At 31.8% G+C, this 21,500-nt stretch overlaps 1 protein-coding gene and 1 long non-coding RNA gene across 7 annotated transcripts in view; one reads left to right on the forward strand and one right to left on the reverse strand.

Annotated features, from left to right (window-relative positions):
* The window catches only part of PCDH9 (protocadherin 9), a 1,035,500-nt gene that overhangs the window by 580,414 nt on the left and 433,586 nt on the right, over positions 1 to 21,500 (reverse strand). For 3 of the 6 annotated variants that reach the window (XM_051983896.1, XM_051983894.1, XM_051983900.1), the window contains one exon: positions 17,899 to 17,964. The exons of the other annotated variants lie outside the window; for them this stretch is intronic. In XM_051983896.1, coding sequence (XP_051839856.1) covers positions 17,899 to 17,964 — 66 coding nt within the window. The remainder of the gene's footprint in view (positions 1 to 17,898; positions 17,965 to 21,500) is intronic. 6 annotated transcript variants of the gene reach the window in all.
* Positions 1 to 21,500, forward strand: part of LOC127553296 (uncharacterized) — a 108,429-nt gene that overhangs the window by 5,058 nt on the left and 81,871 nt on the right. The window lies entirely within an intron of this gene.

Genomic DNA, 21,500 nt, shown 5'->3' on the forward strand with positions numbered 1-21,500 from the left:
GTAATCCTTTCACAGTATGTAACCGTTTGCTGTACATAGATTTTTTAAAAAGCCATTAGTCTGGATTGCTTATATGTGGAGTTTATATATTGCTAAATGATTGACTATAGACTGTCATGATTATAAGCATACAGAGCTAAGAATTCTACTTCTGCTTAACAAATCAACTAATTTGGTCAGAGTAAAATTATTTGAAATGAGATAAGAATGACAATTGCTGTCACTTTTTACAATTGGAATCACTGATATAGTTCTAATATAGCTTATATATACATATATTTAGATATGTACATATGTGTGTATGAGTGTATACAGTTACTTGAATGAAAATTAACAGCCCTATGTTATTGAAATTACACCATTCAAAAGTTTGATGTGTTGTGTTTTATGTGTTTTTCCTATAAAATTTGAAACAGACTAGCCAGGCCTGGTAGATATTGATGAAAGGACAACTCAACTTACATAGTTACTAAAGGTAATCATCATCTGGGACTGGTTCCAGAAAGAAACAATTTCCTTTGGCAGATTCTAAAGCTTTGTTTTTGTTGGAAATTGCCTTTTTGGAGCTTATAAAACTAATTCATGACTAGCTCCCAGAGCTGCTGCACACCCCATTGGTGCTCCCCAGAGTATGGTGCATTCCTGTTGACATAATCAAGCTTTGCTCTTGGAAAAGTTCCAGTGATCTGTGGAGTCAGTCAGATTAAGCTAAAACCCTCTAAATCTTCAAAAGAATCCAAGGTAGTGGAATATAAAGTGGTAATGGTGATATGGCAGAGCCAAGAGAACACAAATAAGTCAAGACATTTATATTTGAGTTTTTCACTGTTATCCAATCATGGAGGATTGGATTTTTCTTTTTTGGGAGAGAGAGGTGGGGTCACTATTGAAAAAGAATGATGTTCATTTAGTTTTTCTATCTCTGCCAAAAGGCAGAAATAAAATGAGTTACTCCTTACTTCCCTGAGTTCTTTTCTCACTATAAAAATGATACATATTTTTAGTCCTTTATTTCTGTTCAACTTTCAATTGAATAACATAAAATCTAGTTCTGAATAGTTTTTATTTTGTAAACTATGAATTCTTTCATTTAAATATACATAATTGCAAATCAATTTTGATTATTTTGTTAGTATAAATTTAAATCATTTTAAGTTTAAAAATTATTTAAATTTCAGAGAAATATTATTTTTGCTATATGTCACTCCATAAAGAGTTTTTGTGATGGTTAAATACCATTAAATTTATCTTTATATTAGAACCGAATTTCAGAAATGTTGTCCTCATATTGCTTTATTTTATGCTTCTTTTTAACATAGAAATACAAATTGCATGTATTTCAAAAATTTTTTTTCAAAGGAAGAATTTGGAACATTTAATGGACAAGACACTGTGACTTACTCAAGTTTATACAAATCTGAGGGAAATTCTTACAAATGACCATATATCAGCAGTAAATTTTGTAATCATGAACTGTGAATTTTCGATTCACATTGAAAAGCAATTTTCCTCATAGTCCTTACCTTTTTAACTTGGCCAAAATTCCTTCAGAGATAGAGAAGAAAATCTAATAGTAGATCTTATGCCAAAGGACAAAAAAATCTGATAAATTTGAAGAAAATGTGTTTTCAGTTTCAGTTATGCAAAGTCTATCTTCAATTTTCCCAGTTTTTTATTTCAATATTTTAGAATATGTGTTCATATATATTTAGTATTCAGCTGGATCAATTTCACTAACATATAGAATGAAAGGTTACAGAGAGAATATTAAACCCCCATCTAACTTATTAAAATTTACACAGTCATGTATACATATATAAAGATCAGTGCTATGTATTTATTTGAAGAGCTGTTCTGAAATTAAAACTATTTAGCTACAATGCATTCAAGACATTTTACAATCCTTTTGTGTTAGTTCATCAAAATTGAGTCTGATAATAGAACAATTTCCAGTGCTAGCCTCAAAAGAATTATATCAGGACCCATGTGCCTGTTTGTTTTTGAATATTTCTATCAAAGTAAACATGTATGAGTTTATCGTTGTGCCATTTTACAAATATATGGTTGAACCTAAATGCAAATGCTTCCATCCATTCTCTACTTGAAGGGAAAAAAATGATGCATGGGATTTAACTTACAGGCAGCTCATTTCACTGTGCTATTTATAATGTATGATGTGTTAATCTCTAGTAGCAGACTTTTATTCAAAGGGGAGTAATGATGGCATTCAAATTAAGGTTTCTTATTTGAATAATAAAAACAAAAAAAAAAATCCACAACAAACACAAATTTGAACAAGTTCAAGGAGATTACCTTCCTCTACTTAATAACCAAATTCTAGTCTTACAAATTTAAAATGCATTGTTGAGAATATAATTATGCTACCTAAAACTTTCAACATAAAAGCCATTTATTTCAAAAGGGAAGTTTTAAAAATATAGCTTTTAAAAAATGTTATACAATAAAAATGTTAATTTCCATATAGTGAGATCCAAAGAGATCACTGGAATTGATCACCTTCAAGCTAAATTTAATTGAAGTTTAGTTCAGGGATCATAAATCTCTACCCCCTGATCCACAGTACTAATAACAAACAAAACAAAATTTTAAAATTGCTAACATTTCTTTTATTATTTGATCTTAATTCTTAATTTCTTCTATTTACATATTCTCATTGTCCTTTACAGAAAATATAATGCTTCCAGGTCTTTGTTGACACTTTTATAAATTTTAAACAATGGTATTTTAAAAATAATAATTAAATTTCACTTCAGACTTAGTAAAACTCTTATCATGGAAAAGGAAGAAATAGAAAACTCATTTCTGGAGATATAAAATGTAACTTGTCTCTTTAACCTTCTGGATATCATTTAACTTCCCTAAATGCAATTGTGTGAACTATAAAGTGAAGGTAGTAGTGACATACACATCAAAATGTCCAAAAGCTACTTTGATAGGAACAATTTTCTGGAAGCAAATAAATTATTTAGTCCATAATTTTTGTAAATTGTTTCCAAATTACCTCTTTCTATGTTATCTTATCTTATCTTATACCTACAGTTGTTAGAAAGAAAACTCTTGGGGGAGAAATGATTATCATTTTTCTTTTAGAAGGGGCAATTAGGTGATATGGTGGATGGAGTACCCAGCCTGAAGTCAGGAAGACTCATCTTAAAATCAAATCTGGCCTTTGGACATTTATTAGGTATGTGACTTTGGACAAAGCACTTAGCCCTTTTCAGTCTAGAGCCTCATTTGTGAAATAATCTGTAGAAGGCAATGGCCAACCACTCCAGTATCTTTGTGAAGAAAAACCCCAAATGGAATCATAAAGAGTTGGACATAACTGAAAAAAAGTCAATCATAATAAAAATTCTTTTTTGAATACCTTGCAAAAACTAGCTTTGGACTTTTGTCAAAGCAAGTATCTGATATCTAGTTCTTGAATTAATGAACCTTTTATACTTCTGCAATGGAAAAATATATAAGAAGACCCAGATCCTTAAAAGTCAAAATTGGTATCATGAAAGATCATTTTAACCTTAAGAATGTTCAGTGTTAGCTAAAACTGTAACTCTCTTGCAAAATGCATGATATTCCAAGATGTTCCCTTGTGAAATGTACTTTTGGAATTCAGATAGACTTACAGTTATAATTGTTTTTAGGTAAGGCAAATATTTATTTAAAACAAAGGATTAGTCAAATATAATTTTTATCAAAACTTAGTTATTTAAATGTTCTTCCCTTCTATGGATGTTAATATACCATATAAACAAATCATCACATATTTTCATGTGTATGACTACAAAAAATTAAAAGTACATTAAGAATTATCACAAACTATATATTAGTTTACTTGTGCAATAACCAAATGTTTGTGAGCACAATTAACCTCAAGACCATGGAAAGACAACACAGGGATGAATCTGATTTTCACTCCAGTAGGGAGTTTGGTCCATATGCCTCTTTTTGAGTATTTCTGCTGTACATCTGTCTCATGAAAAACATAAAATAGTTAGATTCATTATCAGTTACAGCCTGGAATAAGTAAGATTTCAATTTCTACAGGACAGCCAAACAGCTGGGGAATCCCCAAGGGTAGGTATGAGAAACAAGGGAATAAAACAGGCATCAAGAATACTGCATTGAAAGGTACTAATTAGGGGCAATAAAGTCAAGTTTTAAAAAATGCACCCTTAGATGATGTTTCAGTGAGATTATTTAGGCAGGGGAAAATGGCACCTTAGAAGGCTTGCTTCCACCTATATTCTTATGTAAATTATATCTTGAATCTTGAATTTATTTAAATGGCAATTCTTCAAGTTAAAGACTAGCAACTTAAATTGTGAACTGATTTTTTTTTAAAGGAAAATAAGTAGAAATCTTGTATTCAGTTCAGATCTGGTTTTAAGATTACTACTGATTGACTTTCAGGAAAAAAACAAACAAATAAAAAACAACAGTGAATATTGTGAACATATCTGATTTGACAGCAACTTTGTTTGCCAAGTTTAAAAAAAGCTTATTTAAGAATATATAAATAGTAATTGTTTAGTATTGGTATATTTGTAGTATTATTAATTTGAAAAACATGTTTTCTCTAGATAAAATGTGTCTTGGTAATTTGATTTGCTTCATAATTATTTTTTAAGATGTTTTAATAACATTACCAAAGAAAATTGCATATTAAAATGTAATACAAAAAAGTACAGAAATTGCTATTGCAAAGAAAAGAAGAATTAATTCCATTATATCCTTAAAAAAAATACTGGACACAAATTACATAATGATAACATTGGAGTTTTATTTTGTATTTATTATATATAATTTCACAATTATATGATGATAATGGAAACAACCTCTTTTTAACTGCTTCTAACTTTCCAGAATTCAGACTTCTGGAAAGAAGGTATTACAGTATTTCCAACTTTACAAATAAACTATAGAAGATACAATTGATTTTTCCCAAAGTCTCAAAGTTACTTTGATAGTTGGGAAATAATCGGGAAAAGTCAAGGCCTTTGTTCACTCCAAATTTGGTACTCTTTCTATGATACCATACAGCCTCAACTCAGTCTATTATAACAGCTTAATACTGAAATATGTATTATCTGATTACAGAATGAGTCAAGAAAGAAAATATGTAGTAGGCCAAAGTAAAAATACAGTTATTGAACTCTTGTGATTAATCAACTGTCATTTCAACTTCATCCTATATAAAGTTTACTGAAGGACAGAAAGTAATTACTATCCATGAATAACTTTCAGGTACACTTATTTATAAGTTTGTTATGTGCTCTAAAGGAGACATTTCTGACTATTTTCATTAAGTATGTTTAGATGCTTGCTATGTGCCTTAAAGGAAACCTTTCTGACTATCTTCACTAAGTATTTTTAGAAGGTGACTTACTACTTTTGCTTAAACTTTGTATCATTGAATGTTTTACATTTAGAAAATAATTTCTACAATTTATATATACATGAACAGAGAAAGAAAAACCTTTAGCATACATCCACACACAAATATCTGGATTATGAATGGCTAAAACCTCTTTGGGATATCATTCTCATTGGAAGAATGGCATACGGAGCACCTAAGGGAGACTTGCTAAAATGTTGTTCTCAAATCTATTCCATAGGATTGCCTTATAAAATGGAATAATCAAAATTTGTATTTTAATAACTAAAAATCAACAAATGGTGTCTAAGACAGATCCAATGTTTATATTCTAGCCTGAAGTAAAGTGGCTTTAGTGAAGTAGTTGTAGTTTATTTTCATCTCTAAACTTTCAAGAAACTATGTCTGAGAGTCCATCTGTCAGAGAAATTTTTTTCCCCTATAGATCTGTGGTTTCCTTAGGGCAGGTTTGAGGAGAATAAATTTAAAAACAACAACAAAACCCCTACATTCCTATTTCATGTTATGCCTTTCAGAGTCTTATTTCCTTTATTCCTTGGATGGGACAACATTAACAGCATCTAGTTTTTAATTTAAATGAGAGCTTTAAGTTTTGGAAATTTTTAAAAGAAAAAAAAAAGGCTATGAATATTCCCTCTAACTTGAGTAAAATGTCTAAGCAAACATATAACCATAATCGACATATTAGGGTTTCAGTGTCCATCACTGAATCAAGATATAGGAACAAATTTGGGGACTCAGACCCATAATCCTTAAAGTTATGTCCCAAATCTTCATGTATTCCATGTAAATACATGAACAAACATATGGAGATATGCAACATAATGGACATGTATATAAATATTTTCATTAATGTGTGCGTTGTCACATGTATATGCATGTGTGTGTGTATGATGTGTCCTAGTGAAGTGTTAAGTTTTATAACCTTTACAGTTCTTGTTCATACATTTTTGGTCCAAGGACATTTGAAATACATTCTTATGAGGGAGTACAAAACTGAAGAATACTTTAAACATTTACCCTTCACCAAGAAGCAAAATGCAAAGCCAACCACTTGATATGTCCTCTTAAAAGTGCCCTGTAGCATTATGTTTAATTCTCAAAGAAGTAAAAAGCAATCATAAAAGTATATGAAAGGTCAGTTGTTGCAATGTCAGGATAGTCTATCATGTAAATAAACACTTAGGGACCTTTCAAGACTCAAATTAAGCTGGCAAATATGTATTTAGATGCTTCTTAAAATGCAGATCAGTAAAATGATGGCTGATAATAGCATTCATGTATTTAGGGACTTTAAAACATGGATTATTGACTAGATGGACCATAATGCTTCCTTTGGGACTATTATAGTCCATCGTGTAAACACATATAGATAATTCAAAAAAAAAATATGCTTCCCACCAGTCCATAAAAGCTTCCACTGAACTAAATACAGTTCATTGGACACTTATTTAGGACAGGATTTAAAAAACAACAACAACTACAAAATCCCAAAACTCATAAAAATATTAATATGTAGATTTTGTTTTATAGTACATGTTCCCAATATTCATTTCTCCTCGAAATTTAAAATTTCATTATTTCTATAAAGGGATAACTGTTTGAAACAGTTATTTTGTTAAATAGTGAATCAGATTTGATTCCATAGACTTGATTTTTAAAAATCTGAATGCATTTTAACTGCTAAAATACTAAAAGGGATGTTGTCTGGCCATCTGTAAGGATTTGGATTTACTTCTATTTTTAGAATTCTCAAACCAGTAGTTGAGACATGAGTTGTGAGTTGGTATTGTTAATTAAAAAAATAAGGGGCCTTCAAACCAAGTAGTTTTACAGTGGCCAGGATATGTAGTAGGTACCTAATAAATGCTATATGACTGTTTCTATGATGGAATAACATAAGAAGTAATAGTCTTCTGGTAAATATTTCACTTTTGTCAGTTTATCTTTTCAAGTATCAGTCTTTAGTTGTTCTGCCTGAGGTACATATGAAAAGCACAGAAAGGATGTACTTTAAAAACTGAACAAAATAAATTGACATAAAATTGATTGATGATTTGACTATTTTTCCTTTCCTTTGTTTTCATATATGCACTGCCATAGTCATTGAGAAAAAAAGAGCAATGAAAGAAAATTAAGCATTTTTTGAGCACTTCATAGAAAAATGAGCCAACCTAGACATTATTGAACACATTAATACCTGTCTTGTAGTGAGTAGAAACTGTGATTTTTGTCACTGGATATCTTGTGGTGGGCAATACTGTGACTGATTAAAACATTCTCACTAAGATGTATTGGCAATACCTACTAAAAAGGAGCTTTAAAAATGCATTCAATTCCATCTACATATACAATAAACATTCATATATGCATGAATGTTTATACATATTACCTAATTATGATGATTTTTAAAAACAGGCTTTGAAATTGTAGTGATAAAAGTTTTGGCTGCAAATTTTCTTCAAAACAAATAAAGAAAAGAATAAGAGAACACATTTGATTAGAGCCTCATTTAGAAAATACTTATCAACTATGTTTTTAAAACTACTAAAGGACGTCATAAAATAATCCACATGAAAATATTTTTGAACTCTGCTAGAAATACATTTGAAACAATCCATTATTTTCTCTAACTTTAAAATAAAGTTTCAATTTCTAAGAGCCAAGATGGTAATATAAGAAGGAAATAACCATAACTCTCCCACATTCTCCTCCAAATAACCACAAAATAGCTCCCCCCACAAAAAAAAAAAAAAAAAAAAAAATCCTAGAACACTAAAACAAGCAAAAAGACAGGGAAAAAGTCTTTGAGCCCTAAGACACTTAGAAGATCAGCAAGAAAAATCTTGTCTCACTTGAGTAAAAGGAGAAAACAGTTCAGGACAGGAAATGTCCTAGCAAGCCAGCAGTAAGCGCCATTTCAGCAAACCAGGAGAAGATTCTGAGCCCCGGAGCAGTGGAGCAGGCAAGCCAATTCTCCATGTGCTTAAATATATGGAGGGGAACAGGCAGACTCCAGCTCTGAGAAATGCTACTTGCTTTAGCATTGCCCTGGGCAAAAAGGCAATCTTCAGTGGCCAGACATTCAGGTGCTTCAGTGTAGCCCAGGGGAAACACACACATATCCCAATGGCCTCAATACATGTCAGATATCCATGCTAGGATTCCATCTCAGCTCCAGATAAGCTTCCAGGGTTTCTACAACTTCTAGCAATGCTCAGCACAGCACCAGACACAAGTGTCCCTGCAAACCTCAGAGGTAGCAGTGCAACATTAGGTAAATAGCAGATCCTGCAACTCCAAACTTAAAAGGAAGGGAAAAGGCCAAAAAAAAAAGAAGGAAAAAAGGATCTGAGTTTAGAAAATTGTTATGGTGACAGGTAAGATCAAGATACAAATTCAAAAGAGGATAACAATGTGAAAACATCTATGGTCAACCCCCTAAATGGAAAGTTGTCTCAACCTCAGAAAGGACTCAAGGAAGAGCTTAAAAAAATCACATAAGAGAAGTACAAGAAAAATTGGGGGAAAAAAATAAGAGTAATTCAAGGGAATTTTGAAAAATAAAAAAAGAATCGACAGCTTTGGAAAACTGCTTAAAAAGTAGAACTGGCCAAATGGAAAATGAGATACAAAAATACACTGAAAAAAAACAATCCCTTAAAGAATTAAAATTATTCAAATGGAAAAGGAGGTACAGAAAGCTAATTGAAGAAAACAACACCTTAAAAGTTAGAATTGGGAAAGTGGAAATGAATGACTATGAAATATCAAGAATTGATCACACAAATTCAAAAGAATGAAAAAAAAAAGAAGCAAATATAAAACATCTTATGGGAAAAACAACTAAAATGAAAAATGGTCAAGGAGAGACAATTCCAAAATCATTGGAATATCAGAACACCATAATCAAAAGGAAGACCTGGTTATTTCAAGAATTGTCAAAAAAAACTATTTGGCAATTCCAACAGATTTGGGATGGAAAATGCCATCCACATATAGATGGAGAGCCATGGAAACTGAAGACATATCTAAGCATACTATTTTTACACTTTTTGCTTGTTTTCTTTTTCTTTCTTGTGCTTTTTCCCCTTTTGTTCTGTTACAATATGACTAATATGGAAAATGTTTAAAATGATTGAATGTATATAACTCATATCAAACTACTTGCTATCTTGGGGAGGAGTGAGGCAAGATAGGAAGAGAGAAAATATTTGGAACTCAATATCTTATAAAAATGAATATTGAAAACTATCCTTTTGTGTAACAAAATATTATTGAAGGAAAAAAGAGAGAATAATATACATAATCAGTTGAATAAAGAAATACTATCCAACAAAGATGTATAAGATAAGGCTGTTAACTAAAGTCTGGGGAGGAACGACAGCTGAAAGGACTGACCAGGGTAGATGGTAGTTGGAAGCAAAACACTGGTGAGCAGGAAAAGAGTAAAAGAAGAAAGAGGTCACAGAAGGAAGAATAGAATAGAGGGAAATAGACAGGTAGTAATCATAACTTTGGATGTGAAAAGTATGAACTCTCCCATAAAACAGAAGTTGATAGCAAAGTAGATCAAAAATCAGAATCTTACATTATCTTGCTTCTAATAAACACAATCAAAGCAGATACACACAAAAGGTTAAGGAAATGGGCTATACTAGAATCTCTTATGCTTCAGCTGAAGTAGGAAAAAAAAAAAAAAAAAAAGCAGTGTTGCAATCCTGATCTCAATGTACAAGAAAAAACAAACCTAATTAAAAGAGATAAGGAAGAGAACTATATCTTTTATTTTTAATTAAAGCTTTTTATTTTTAAAACATATGCATAATAATTTTTCAACAATGACCTTTGCAAAACCTTGTGTTCCAAATTTTCCCTCCCTTTCCCCCCACTCTCTCCCCAGATAGCAAGCAATCCAATAAATATTAAATATGTTAAAAATATGTTAAGTAGGGTGGAGCCAAGATGGAGGAGAAGGCACACATGACTTTCTAAACTCCTCTCATACTCTCATGACCAATTATTAAATTCAACCTCAAAAATAGCCCTTGACTGGTAAAATTCATGAAGATTAGAAGTACAACAACTTACCAGCCAAAGATAATCTGGAAGATCACCAGAAAAGATTTGTCCTGAGCAGTGGGAGCAGATCAGCTCAAGCAAGGATAGAGCCAGAGGCTAAGGTCCGGAGCAGACTGGGGAGGGGGTGGCCTCTGTGGTTAGAAAAGTTATAGAGACAATTCTGCCATAGGCTGTCTGCTCTGCCTTGATTACAAAGTAGTAGACCAGCAGAGAAATTAAAGCCAAAGGTAGAGGATACTCTAAAAAAAAACCAGAACCTGACAAGATCTGGCTATACCCACCCAAAACTAGAAGTGATTTAGCACAGACTACAGCACAGCTGTACAACTGCATTCTGCAGCATGGGCCAGGGCAGTCACAAATCGGCATGGCAGGGGGGCACAGCCCAGGGTAGCCTCTAATCTGCACTGTGTGGGGCTCAGTCTGGGGAAATAGAACTTCCACAGTGTGACTGTGCTTCCTTGGGCAGAGACACTTCTGGTCCATGCTGGGCTATTCGTGGACAACTGCTAATACCCACCCCACAGCGGACTTTGGCTTGGGTAGTGACACTTTTACTGCTCAGCCTCTAGCACCAGGGCAGTTATTAATCTGCACAGCAGAGTTCTTCACTGGGCACTTCTGCAGCTTGGCCCTGTGCTACCTAGGTCTGAGTCACTTCCAGTGGAGAATTTTTTCCCAGAACACTCCCACACCTCGCTGCTCTTTGCAGCCTGATTGCAGAATAACTACTGTCCACACACCTATCCCTGCTCTTCAGAAGAAGCTGGTAACCTCCTTGCCCTGAAGGCAGACCTTACAGGCTTAAAAAAAATTAGTAAAAAATCAATTGATAGCTTCTATACAGAAAGAGAACAGCTTTTCCACTCCAAGGAGACTAACAGCAAACAGTCTCCAGACAAAACCACAAAGGGGGATGTAACCTGGTTCCCATCACACAAATCTCTCCTAGAAGAGACTATTAAACATCTTAAAAGAGAGCTAGAAGAAAAATGGGGAAAGGTAAGAGAAGCTATGAAAGAGAGTAACAACTTCCTGAAATATGAATTGGAAAAGGCAAAGAACTCCCAGGAAGTGCAAGGAAAAAGAATTTGTAAATTGGAAAAGGTAAAGAAATACCAGGAAAGTAGGATTTGTGAATTGGAAAAAATAAAGAACATCCAAGAAAGTAGGATTTGTGAATTGGAAACAAAATAACTCACTAAAATAAAAAAAATTATTGAAATGGAAAAAAATTCCATAAAGCAAAACAACTCATTTAAAAACTCAATTGGACATATATAAAAAGAAGTTTAAAAAAAAGCTAATAAAGAAAATAACTCATTAAAAACCAGAACTAAACAAATAGAAATGAATGATTCATTGAGACATCAAGTATCAGTCAAGCAAAACCAAAAAAAAATAATAATAATGAAAATTAGGGGGGGGGGAAACATTAACTATCTACCTGGAAAAACAACAGACCTGGAAAATAGATCTAGGAGAGATAATCTGAGGATTATTGGACTTCCCAAAAACTATCATGAAAAAAAGAGCCTTGATACAGGAAATTATCCAAGAGAACTGCCCAGATGTAATAGAATCAGAAGATAAAATAGGCATTGAAAGAATTCATTGAATACCTTCTGAAAAAGACTCTGAAATAAAAACTACAAGGAATATTGTGGCCAAATTTCAGAACTACTAGACTAAGGGAAAAAAAAATATATTACAAGCAGCCAGGAAAAAACAATGAAAATACTGAGGTGCCACAATAAGGATCACTCAAGATCTAGCTGCCTCCACATTAAAGGATCAAAGGGCCTGGAATCTGATATTCTGAAAGGCAAAAGAACTTGGAATGCAGCAAAGAATAAACTACCCAGCTAAGCTGAGCACTTTTTTCCATAGAAGAAGATAGACATTTAATGTAACAGAAGAATTCTATTTGTTTCTAAGGAAAAAATCAGATTTAAACAAAAAGTTTGCTCTCCAACCAGAGGACTCAAGAGAAGTGAGAAAGGTAAAAGGAACTCTTGAGAACTGTATTTCTGTTGTAGATATACATAAAAACCACATATATAATTTAATTTTATTGATATAACATTAAAAAAAGGGAAGTAGAAATGGAAAGGGGATAGTGTCAGAGAAAGGGAAAAGGGGAGTTAAAAAGAGGGAAACTACATCCCACAAAAAGGCAAAGGAAACCTATCATGTCTGAGGGAACTTAGAGAGGGAGAGGAATATTTTGTGAATCTTACTCTCATCAGAGTTGGCTCAAAATGAAAATCATTGACATATTTGTTTTACAGAGAATCTTCTCTCACCTCATTAAAAATGGGAGAGGAAAAGGGAAAGGAAAAGAGTAATAAGGGGATGGTATAAGAAAGGGGAAGGGATTCAAAGGGAGGAGGAAGGGATCCTTAAAGAGGGAGAGCTACATGACACAAGAGGGGCCCATAAGTTTAATACTGGGAAAGGGGGTAAAAGGAGGCAAGAAAAAGAAAAGCATAATATGGGGATAATAAGATGGCAGGAAATACAGAATTAATAATTTTAACTGTAAAAGTGAATGGGATGAATGCTCCCATAAAGTGGAGGTGGATAGCAGACTGGATCAAAAGTCAGAACCCTACAATATGTTGTTTATAGGAAACACATTTAAAGCAGGGTGATACATACAGAGTACAGGTAAAAGGCTGGAGCAGAATCTATTATGCTTCAGGTGAAATAAAAAAAAGCAGGGGTAGCCATCCTTATTTTAGATCAAGCAAAAGCAAAAATTGATTTAATTAAAAGAGATAAGGAAGGAAACTATATCTTGTTAAAGAGTAGCATTGACAATGAAGCAATATCAATACTAAACATATATGCACCAAGTGATATAGCATCTAACTTCTTAAAGGAGAAGTTAAGAGAGTTGCAAGAAGAAATAGAGAGCAAAACTATAATAGTGGGAAATCTCAACCTTTCACTCTCAGAATTAGATAATTCAAACCACAAAACAAATAAAGAAATTAAAGAGGTAAATAGAATATTAGAAAAATTATGTATGGTAGATCTTTGGAGAAAACTGAATGTTGACAGAAAGGAGTATACTTTTTTCTCAGCAATTTATGGAACCTATACAAAAATTGAACATAGATTAGGACATAGAGACCTCAAAATTAAATGCAGAGAGGCAGAAATAATAAATGCTTTCTTTTCAGATCAGAATGTTGGAGGGGATGTAGGAAAACTGGGACATTGATACATTGTTGGTGAAATTGTGAATACATCCAACCATTCTGGAGAGCAATTTGGAACTATGCTCAAAAAGTTATCAAACTGTGCATTCCCTTTGACCAGCAGTGTTACTACCAGGCTTATATCCCAAAGAGATTTTAAAGAAGGGAAAGGGACCTGTATGTGCAAGAATGTTTGTGGCAGCCCTCTTTGTAGTGGCCACAAATGGAAACTGAGTGGATGCCCATCAATTGGAGAATGGCTGAATAAATTGTAGTATATAAATATTATGGAATATTATTGTTCTGTAAGAACAATGGTAAAAGATACCACATACTTCTGCACCAAGTGGTAGAGCATCCAAATTTTTTTTAAAGTTAAATGAGTTACAGGAGGAAAAACTAAACTAGTTAAAACAAAATTATACTAGTGGAGGAACCTCAATTGTCCCCTCTCAGAATTCAATAATTCTAATCCAAAAATAAATAAATAAACTAAGGAGATTAGTGTTCTGGAGAAAACTGACTGGGAACAGAATGAAATATACCTTTTCTTAGCAGCACATAGCATCTACACAAAAATTGACCATGTAATAGGGCAAAAACATCAAGCATCAAATCTTGAAAGGCAGAAATATTAAAGGTATTCTTTGGAGAACATGTCAATTAAAATTACATTCAACAAAGAACAGTAGAAAAATAGATTAAAATTAATTGGAAACTAAATAATCTCATACTAAAGAATAAGTGGGTCAAACAACAAATCACAGAAACCATCATTAATTTTATTAAAAAGAATGACAATGAGTCAACATATCAAAATTAAGTATGCAGCCAAAGCAGTTTTTGCAGAAATTTTATTTCTCTTAATTCTTGCATTAACAAAAACAAATAATAAATTGAGCATGAAACTAAAACAAACAAACAAAAACTAGAAAAAACAAATGAAAAACCCCCATTTGAACACCAAATTGGAAATCCTAATAATTAAAAACAAGATTAATAATACTAAAAATAAAAAATCCTATTGAGCTTATAAATAAATTGAGAAATTATTTTATGAAAAATAATAAGCCATTTGTTAATTTGATGTAAAAAAAAAAAAGAAGAAAACCAAATGTGTAGTAGTGAAAATGAAAAGGGTGAAATCACTACTAATAAAGACAAAATGAATGGAATCATTAGGAAAATTTTGCTTAATTATACACCAATAAATCTGGGAATCTGAGCAAAATCAAAGTTTATAGAAATATAAATTACCTAGATTAAAATATCAGGAAACAAAATACTTAAATAATCCCATTTTAGAAAAAAGGAAATTAAGAAATTAAGGAATTTTTCAAGAAAAAGAAGAAAAAAAGACGCTAAGATTAGATAGGTTCATAGTTGTTTTCCACCAAACGTTTAAAGAATAATTAATTCTATTACTAGATAAAATGGAAAATAGGTAAAGAATGAATCCTACCAAACTTCTTTTATGATGTAAATATGGTGCTGATAGCTAAACTGGAACGAGTTAAAGTAGAGAAAGAAATTAAAAAACCCAATTTCCCTAATGATTATCAATGTAAAAATTCTGAACAAAATACAGGAAACAGAATTACTGCAATATATTGTCAGGATAATACATTATGACCAGTGGGTTACCAAGAATAAGGGGTTTGTTTAATTAGAACTATCAACATAACCCACTTTATCAATAAACCAAACCAACAAATCATATGATTATCTCAATAGATGCTGAAAAAACTTTTGACAAAATATAGTACCTATTCCTCTTAAAAACACTAGAGAGCATAGGAATAAAAAGTGTTCCTTAAAATGATAAGCAGCATCTATCCAAAACCATCAGCAAGCATCAGTAATAATAATAAACCAGAGCCTTCCTAGTAAGATCAAGACAAAACAAAAATGCACATTATCGCCACTATTATTGAATATAGTACTGGAAATTCAGTTGCTGCAATAAGAGAAAAAAAGGAAATTGAAGGAATTAGAATAGGCAAAGAAGAAACAAAATTATCACTCATTACAGGTAATATGATTGTAAAATTAGAGAACCCTAGAGAATCAACTAAAAAAACTACTTGAAATTATTAACAACTTTATAAGTGTTTCAGGATATACTATAAATACACATAAATCACCAGCATTTCTGTATATGATCAACAAAGTCCAGAAACAAAAGACATTCCATTCAAATTAACTAAACAAAATAAAATACTTGGAAGTCTATCTGTAAAGACAAATACCGGAACTAAATGAACACAATTAACAAAACAGTTTTCACTCAAAAAAAAGTGAGATATAAATACTTGGAATAAATATTAATTGATAATTAATCATGGGTAGATTGAGACAGTATAATAAAAATGACAATTCTGCCTAAACACATTTTTTTTTATCTAGTGTAATACTAAACTACCAAAAATTATTTGATAGAGCTAGAAAATATAACAACAAAATTCATCTGGAAGAACAGAATATTAAGGGAAGAAATGGAAAAAAATACAAAAGAAGGTAACCTAGCAATAACAAATCTCAAACTATATTATAAAGCAGTGATCATTAAAATACCCCAGCTTTTGGGATAAAAATTCACTCTTTGACAATATCTGCTGGGAAAAATGGAGAATAATAGGACACAAATCAGATATCAACCAATAGCTCACAGCATATGTTAAAATAAAGTCAAAATGGATGAGTACAAGAAATAGTTTACCTGTCCAATATATGGAGAGGGAAAGAATTCATGACTAAACAAGTGCTAGAAAGCATTATAAGATATGGTTAGATAATTTTAACCCTAATAAATCAAAAAGCTTTTGTACAAACCAAACCACTACAACTAAGATTAGAAGGAAAGTAGAAATCTTTATACCAAATTTCTCTACCAAAGGCCTCATTTCATATATATATATGAGAGAGAGAGAGAGAGTGAGAGTGAGAGAGAGAGAGAGAGAGAGAGAGAGAGAGAGAGAGAGATCTGAGTCAAATTTATAAGACCACATTCTACTCTCCAGTTGGTAAATGGTCAAAGGATATGAATAGGTAGTTTTCATTTGAAGAAATCAAAGATAACTAAATGTTAAAAATCGCATTTTATTAAGGAAATGTAAATTAACTCAATTCAAAGGTTCTATCTCACACCTATCAGATTGGCTAAGATGGAACAAAAAGAAAAAAGATAAGTGTTACAGAGGATGGTGGGACATTAAGACACTAATGAATCATTGTTGTTGGTCTCATACTGAACTGATATAACTATTCTGGAAAGCGATTTGAAACTATGATTAACAGGTGACCAAACTGTGCATACTCTTTGACTCAGAAATATTACTAGTAATTCTATAAACCAAAGAAATCATATAAAAATGGTAAAGGATCTATATGTGCAAAGGGAGTCATAGCAACTCTTTCTGTTGGTATCAAAGTATGAGAAATTAAGGTGATGTGCCTTGGTTGGGGAATGGTTGAACAAACTATGATACATGAATCTAATAAAATACTATTGTGCAATAAGAAATGATGAACAGGAAGAAACCAGAAAAATCTGGAAAAACTTATACAAATTGATCCAGTGTGAAATGAGTAGAACCATAAAATCATTATAACACAGTATCAGTAACATTGTATGATGATCAACTATGAAGTTCTTCTCAGTAACACAATGATTCAAGACAAATACAATGGACTCACCAGGGAAAATACTATTCCAGAGATAAAGAACTGATGGACCCTGAATGCAAATTGATGTCCATTTTTTCACTTACTTTATTATTTTTGTGGTTTTTCCCCTTTTAAAAATCTGTTTTCTCTTTCACAACCATGACTAATATAGAAATATTTTTTTAATAATAGCATATATGAGTAACCTATAACCTACTATTTTTGTAAGAAGAGAGGAAGGAGAGAGGGAAAAAATTTGGAACAAAAAATCTTGTAAAAAATGAATGCTAACATTGTCTTGGCAAGTAAATGGAATAAAATGTTTTTTAAAAAAAGTTTTAGAATTCTATCTTTTCTTTCTCAGTGATCATAATCAAATTTAGTGTTATACCTATGGTTTTAATGCTATGATATTTTGTAATTAAAGGTGATTGGTCCCTGAGTATCTAACTTTTTAAAAAATACATTGTTTGCTTTTATGAATTTTTTTTTAATTTTTTTCTTTAAATTGATCTGATATCTTACCACCCATGGTTTTTCAGGTACCCAAATCTCCCACAAGTACTTCGGCATATCTCCAAAATTCAGTTCCTAAAAAGCAAGTAATATTTTAATAAAAAGATGTGTCACTTATACTTTAACATTTCTGTTGTCTTTTACCTCATTGGCTAATAGAATAAAATTCAAATTGGCATTACAAATATATACCTCTTCAATGAACATGTATCATTTGGGAATTGAAATTACAATCATTTGAAAGAAAAAAAAACTCACAGAAAATTTGAAAATATTAAAAATTTTAAAAAACCATTTATAATTTCACATCAACTAATCATACTTTCTGTATAACTTGGTTTCTCCAACACTGTATATGCAATACAACATCTTGCACTGACATCAAGGTTTCATTTTTTTAATTGTTCTGCATCACAAATAGAAATTTCCATCACACTATAAGTTTTTAGAGACATTATTAAAATTTTAAATTAATCAGTTTTACAATATATCTTTAAAACATTTAAAGTTGCTTATGATCTTTCATTAATTTATAGAAATAGTATTTGGGAGCTTGAATTCTCTTTGGGGATATAAGTTTCAGGGGATATATAGTATGTCATGGAAGAGCAGAATAACGAGTCCTGAGTTCCAACTCCAAGACATAAATATATAACTACTCAACTAAGTTCTCTGAACCTCTATTTTCTGTATTATGTACCTTTTAGAATTGTTATGAGGAAAAATATTTCATAAAATTTTAAAATAGCATTTAAATGTGAATTATTATCATTCCTACAAGCGATTTTGTATCCTGCTTTTCTGTATATGAATTTCTTTCATCTGTTGTAAAAGGATCCATGTCTCTCAGTTTTTCATATTTAAAACATTTAAAATATATTAAGCAAATTCATAATTTACATTAGTCATGAATTTTGAGAGAAAAGGTTAACAGAAAGACATGTATGTGGCTTCTTTGTAGCCTTCTAAATGATAACAGGTAATTATAATATATTTAAACTCAGATTATGACAAATATTATTCATGCTGCTAAGTGGTGTCTAAAAACACAGGGCAACAACTAAAACTCTCCTTTACATTGGAAGACTGAAAATTTAACAAAAAACCCCATAAAATCAAGAAATGTTCATTATTCCTTTATGGGAATCTATAACCTCTTAATTCATTCAGGATGTCATTTTACTGAAAATAACTTTTAAAAATACACTGAATTCATATTCTCTTATTAGAGGGGCACATGTAATTTCTTTCTCATTCTGGTACATCATAATTGTAAGCAAAATCATTTTTATTCTCTACTCAAGAAGTTTGTTGATATTTTGTTCAGGACTGATCACCTTCACTAGGATTAGAATATATTAGTGGGAAATAGCTGAAAATATTAGCTCTCATAAAATGATAAACTTCGACAAGGAGCTGAGGTCTGTTTAAAAGAATACAACCAGATAATTTCTCTCTTATCTTCCATGTGCTCTTTATTCTTCTAATATTAATAGCACAGTTTTTAAAGCTTTAAAATACTATGACTATAACCCCCTCACCCCACCCCCAAAAGAGAGTTCCTCTTATCTGAACTGAAATATTGGATGGACTTAAGGAAACTCTACTTTTCCCAACCAGCTATTTTTCAAAGAATAACTGCACTAAACCAATAGAAATTCACTTTTGATTCTTCTATTACTCTTTGAATATGAAGCCTTGTACCTTTGCTCAAAGAACTTAAAACTACAAGAATAACAAAGGAATAGGAAGTATTTGAGAAATGCTCTTAAATTGTATGCTGTCAACAGAGGAATTTCCTTTCTTTGATATTTTACTCCAAAGTACCTATTTCTAGAAATAGTTCAACTAATATTTAAATTTTAAAAAAATACTGAACACTACAGTGAATGGTAAGCAAAATTCCTGACTACATCAAGCATACTTATAGAAAACATAAAAATGGAAAAATGAATGAAGCAGCAAAACTTGACAACTCACAATAACCCTATGTGGAGATGTATATCAAATTGCAAAACTACTCAGGAAATTACTGTAAGAGAATGAAATTGGAAAAGTCACCTACATATAAGGGATGGAAGTATATAAAAATACATGGAATTTTAATGGAAATTTACAGGAACTGAAATGTGAAAGCATTTAAAAGAATTCTTCTAAATTGACAATGGAGTGTGATGGCACAAAATATACTAAAAAAAGACTGTCAGTTTCATATTCTATTAGTAATATTGACAGAAAAAAGTAAATCCTTTAAGAGATATTTCCAGAGAACAATTAAGAAATTTTCTCAGAGGTCTTGTGTACTATATGCTATTCTAGATGGCTAGTAAATATTTTATATGACTTTCTTCCACCTACACCAATGAAATGGGGCTTCTGCTTTTAATCTCTGTGGTTTTTCTGCTCCAGAGATGTCTTCTTCTCAAATCTCCCTCTATTAAAATCCTCCCTGTTTTGTTTTCAAGGTCCTATTTAAAAGAAACACCTCTAAAGGCAAACATGTTATTTTTTTCCTCCTTTTGTAGTATTTTGTCTATTCATGATTAGTTTGTGGTAAGAATCTAAACTATGTCTTTCCCAGGTCCTCCTCACACCATGAGTGACAATCAGTTATAGAATTGTAGAACTAAAAGGAACTTCAGATAGTTGTTCCAAACCTTTCTTTTTACAATGAGAAAACTGAGAATCAGAGAGATTAAGTGACTTGCTCAAGATCACTTAGGTAGTAAGAATCAGAGCCAGATTTTGAACATAGGTCCTATGCCTCCAAAGTCAGTGGTCCGCCCCCTACTAAATTAGGGAGTAAACCCCTAGATGGGAGGGTTTTCCTCCCTTCTAGATAGCAGATATACTATTATCCTAAGAGCATGGGTGATTGAATTACACCTTCCAATAAATGAATGCTAACTGAATTGATCTGCAGAAATTATTTTTTCCTCCAATTTCATGTAATAGTTTACTATTTGAAAAATGGATAATTATTATAATTTTTATGCAACAATTGCATAGTATATCCAAATAACATGTATAAAAAGGGTCTTTTTCCTTTTTACATGAATATCAATTTTATGGAGCATTTCACTAAAAAAATACCAGATAAATAACAAACCAAATATATTTCCCTTTTTGCTACTTTTTGGGTGATCACTTGTCAGAATGCCATTCTCTAATTGAACATAAATAGCTATCATAAAGATAGAAGAACCATCATGCTATAATTTGGCCATTTGGACCTTTGTGAATGTCTATGAAGGTGTTATTTTTCCTATATTGGGATTCATTAGAAAGGCTGAATTTAGATTCATCAGTGACGGGGTTGTGAAATTGTGTTCCCTTTAATCTGTAAAATTATCACTCCAAAATTGTGTCCCCTTTTGATCTGAGAAATCATAGTCTCCCAGGGTCTGTGAAGTCTGTGTTTCTCAGGCTGGCCTTTTCTAAGGCAAATCACTCCATTGATTTTTGGAAGAATTGCAGACCCTTTTCAGGACATTCCAAATTCCAGAGGTTTTCAAAAAGTGATTTCCATTCAATTGGATCTCTAGGCCTGGGGACTTTGGCTTTATTTTTAACTTGACCTGGAGCCTCAAGATTCCAACTCACTTCTATGC

Source organism: Antechinus flavipes, chromosome 3 (genome assembly GCF_016432865.1).
Source record: "Antechinus flavipes isolate AdamAnt ecotype Samford, QLD, Australia chromosome 3, AdamAnt_v2, whole genome shotgun sequence".
NCBI classification, from domain to species: domain Eukaryota; kingdom Metazoa; phylum Chordata; class Mammalia; order Dasyuromorphia; family Dasyuridae; genus Antechinus; species Antechinus flavipes.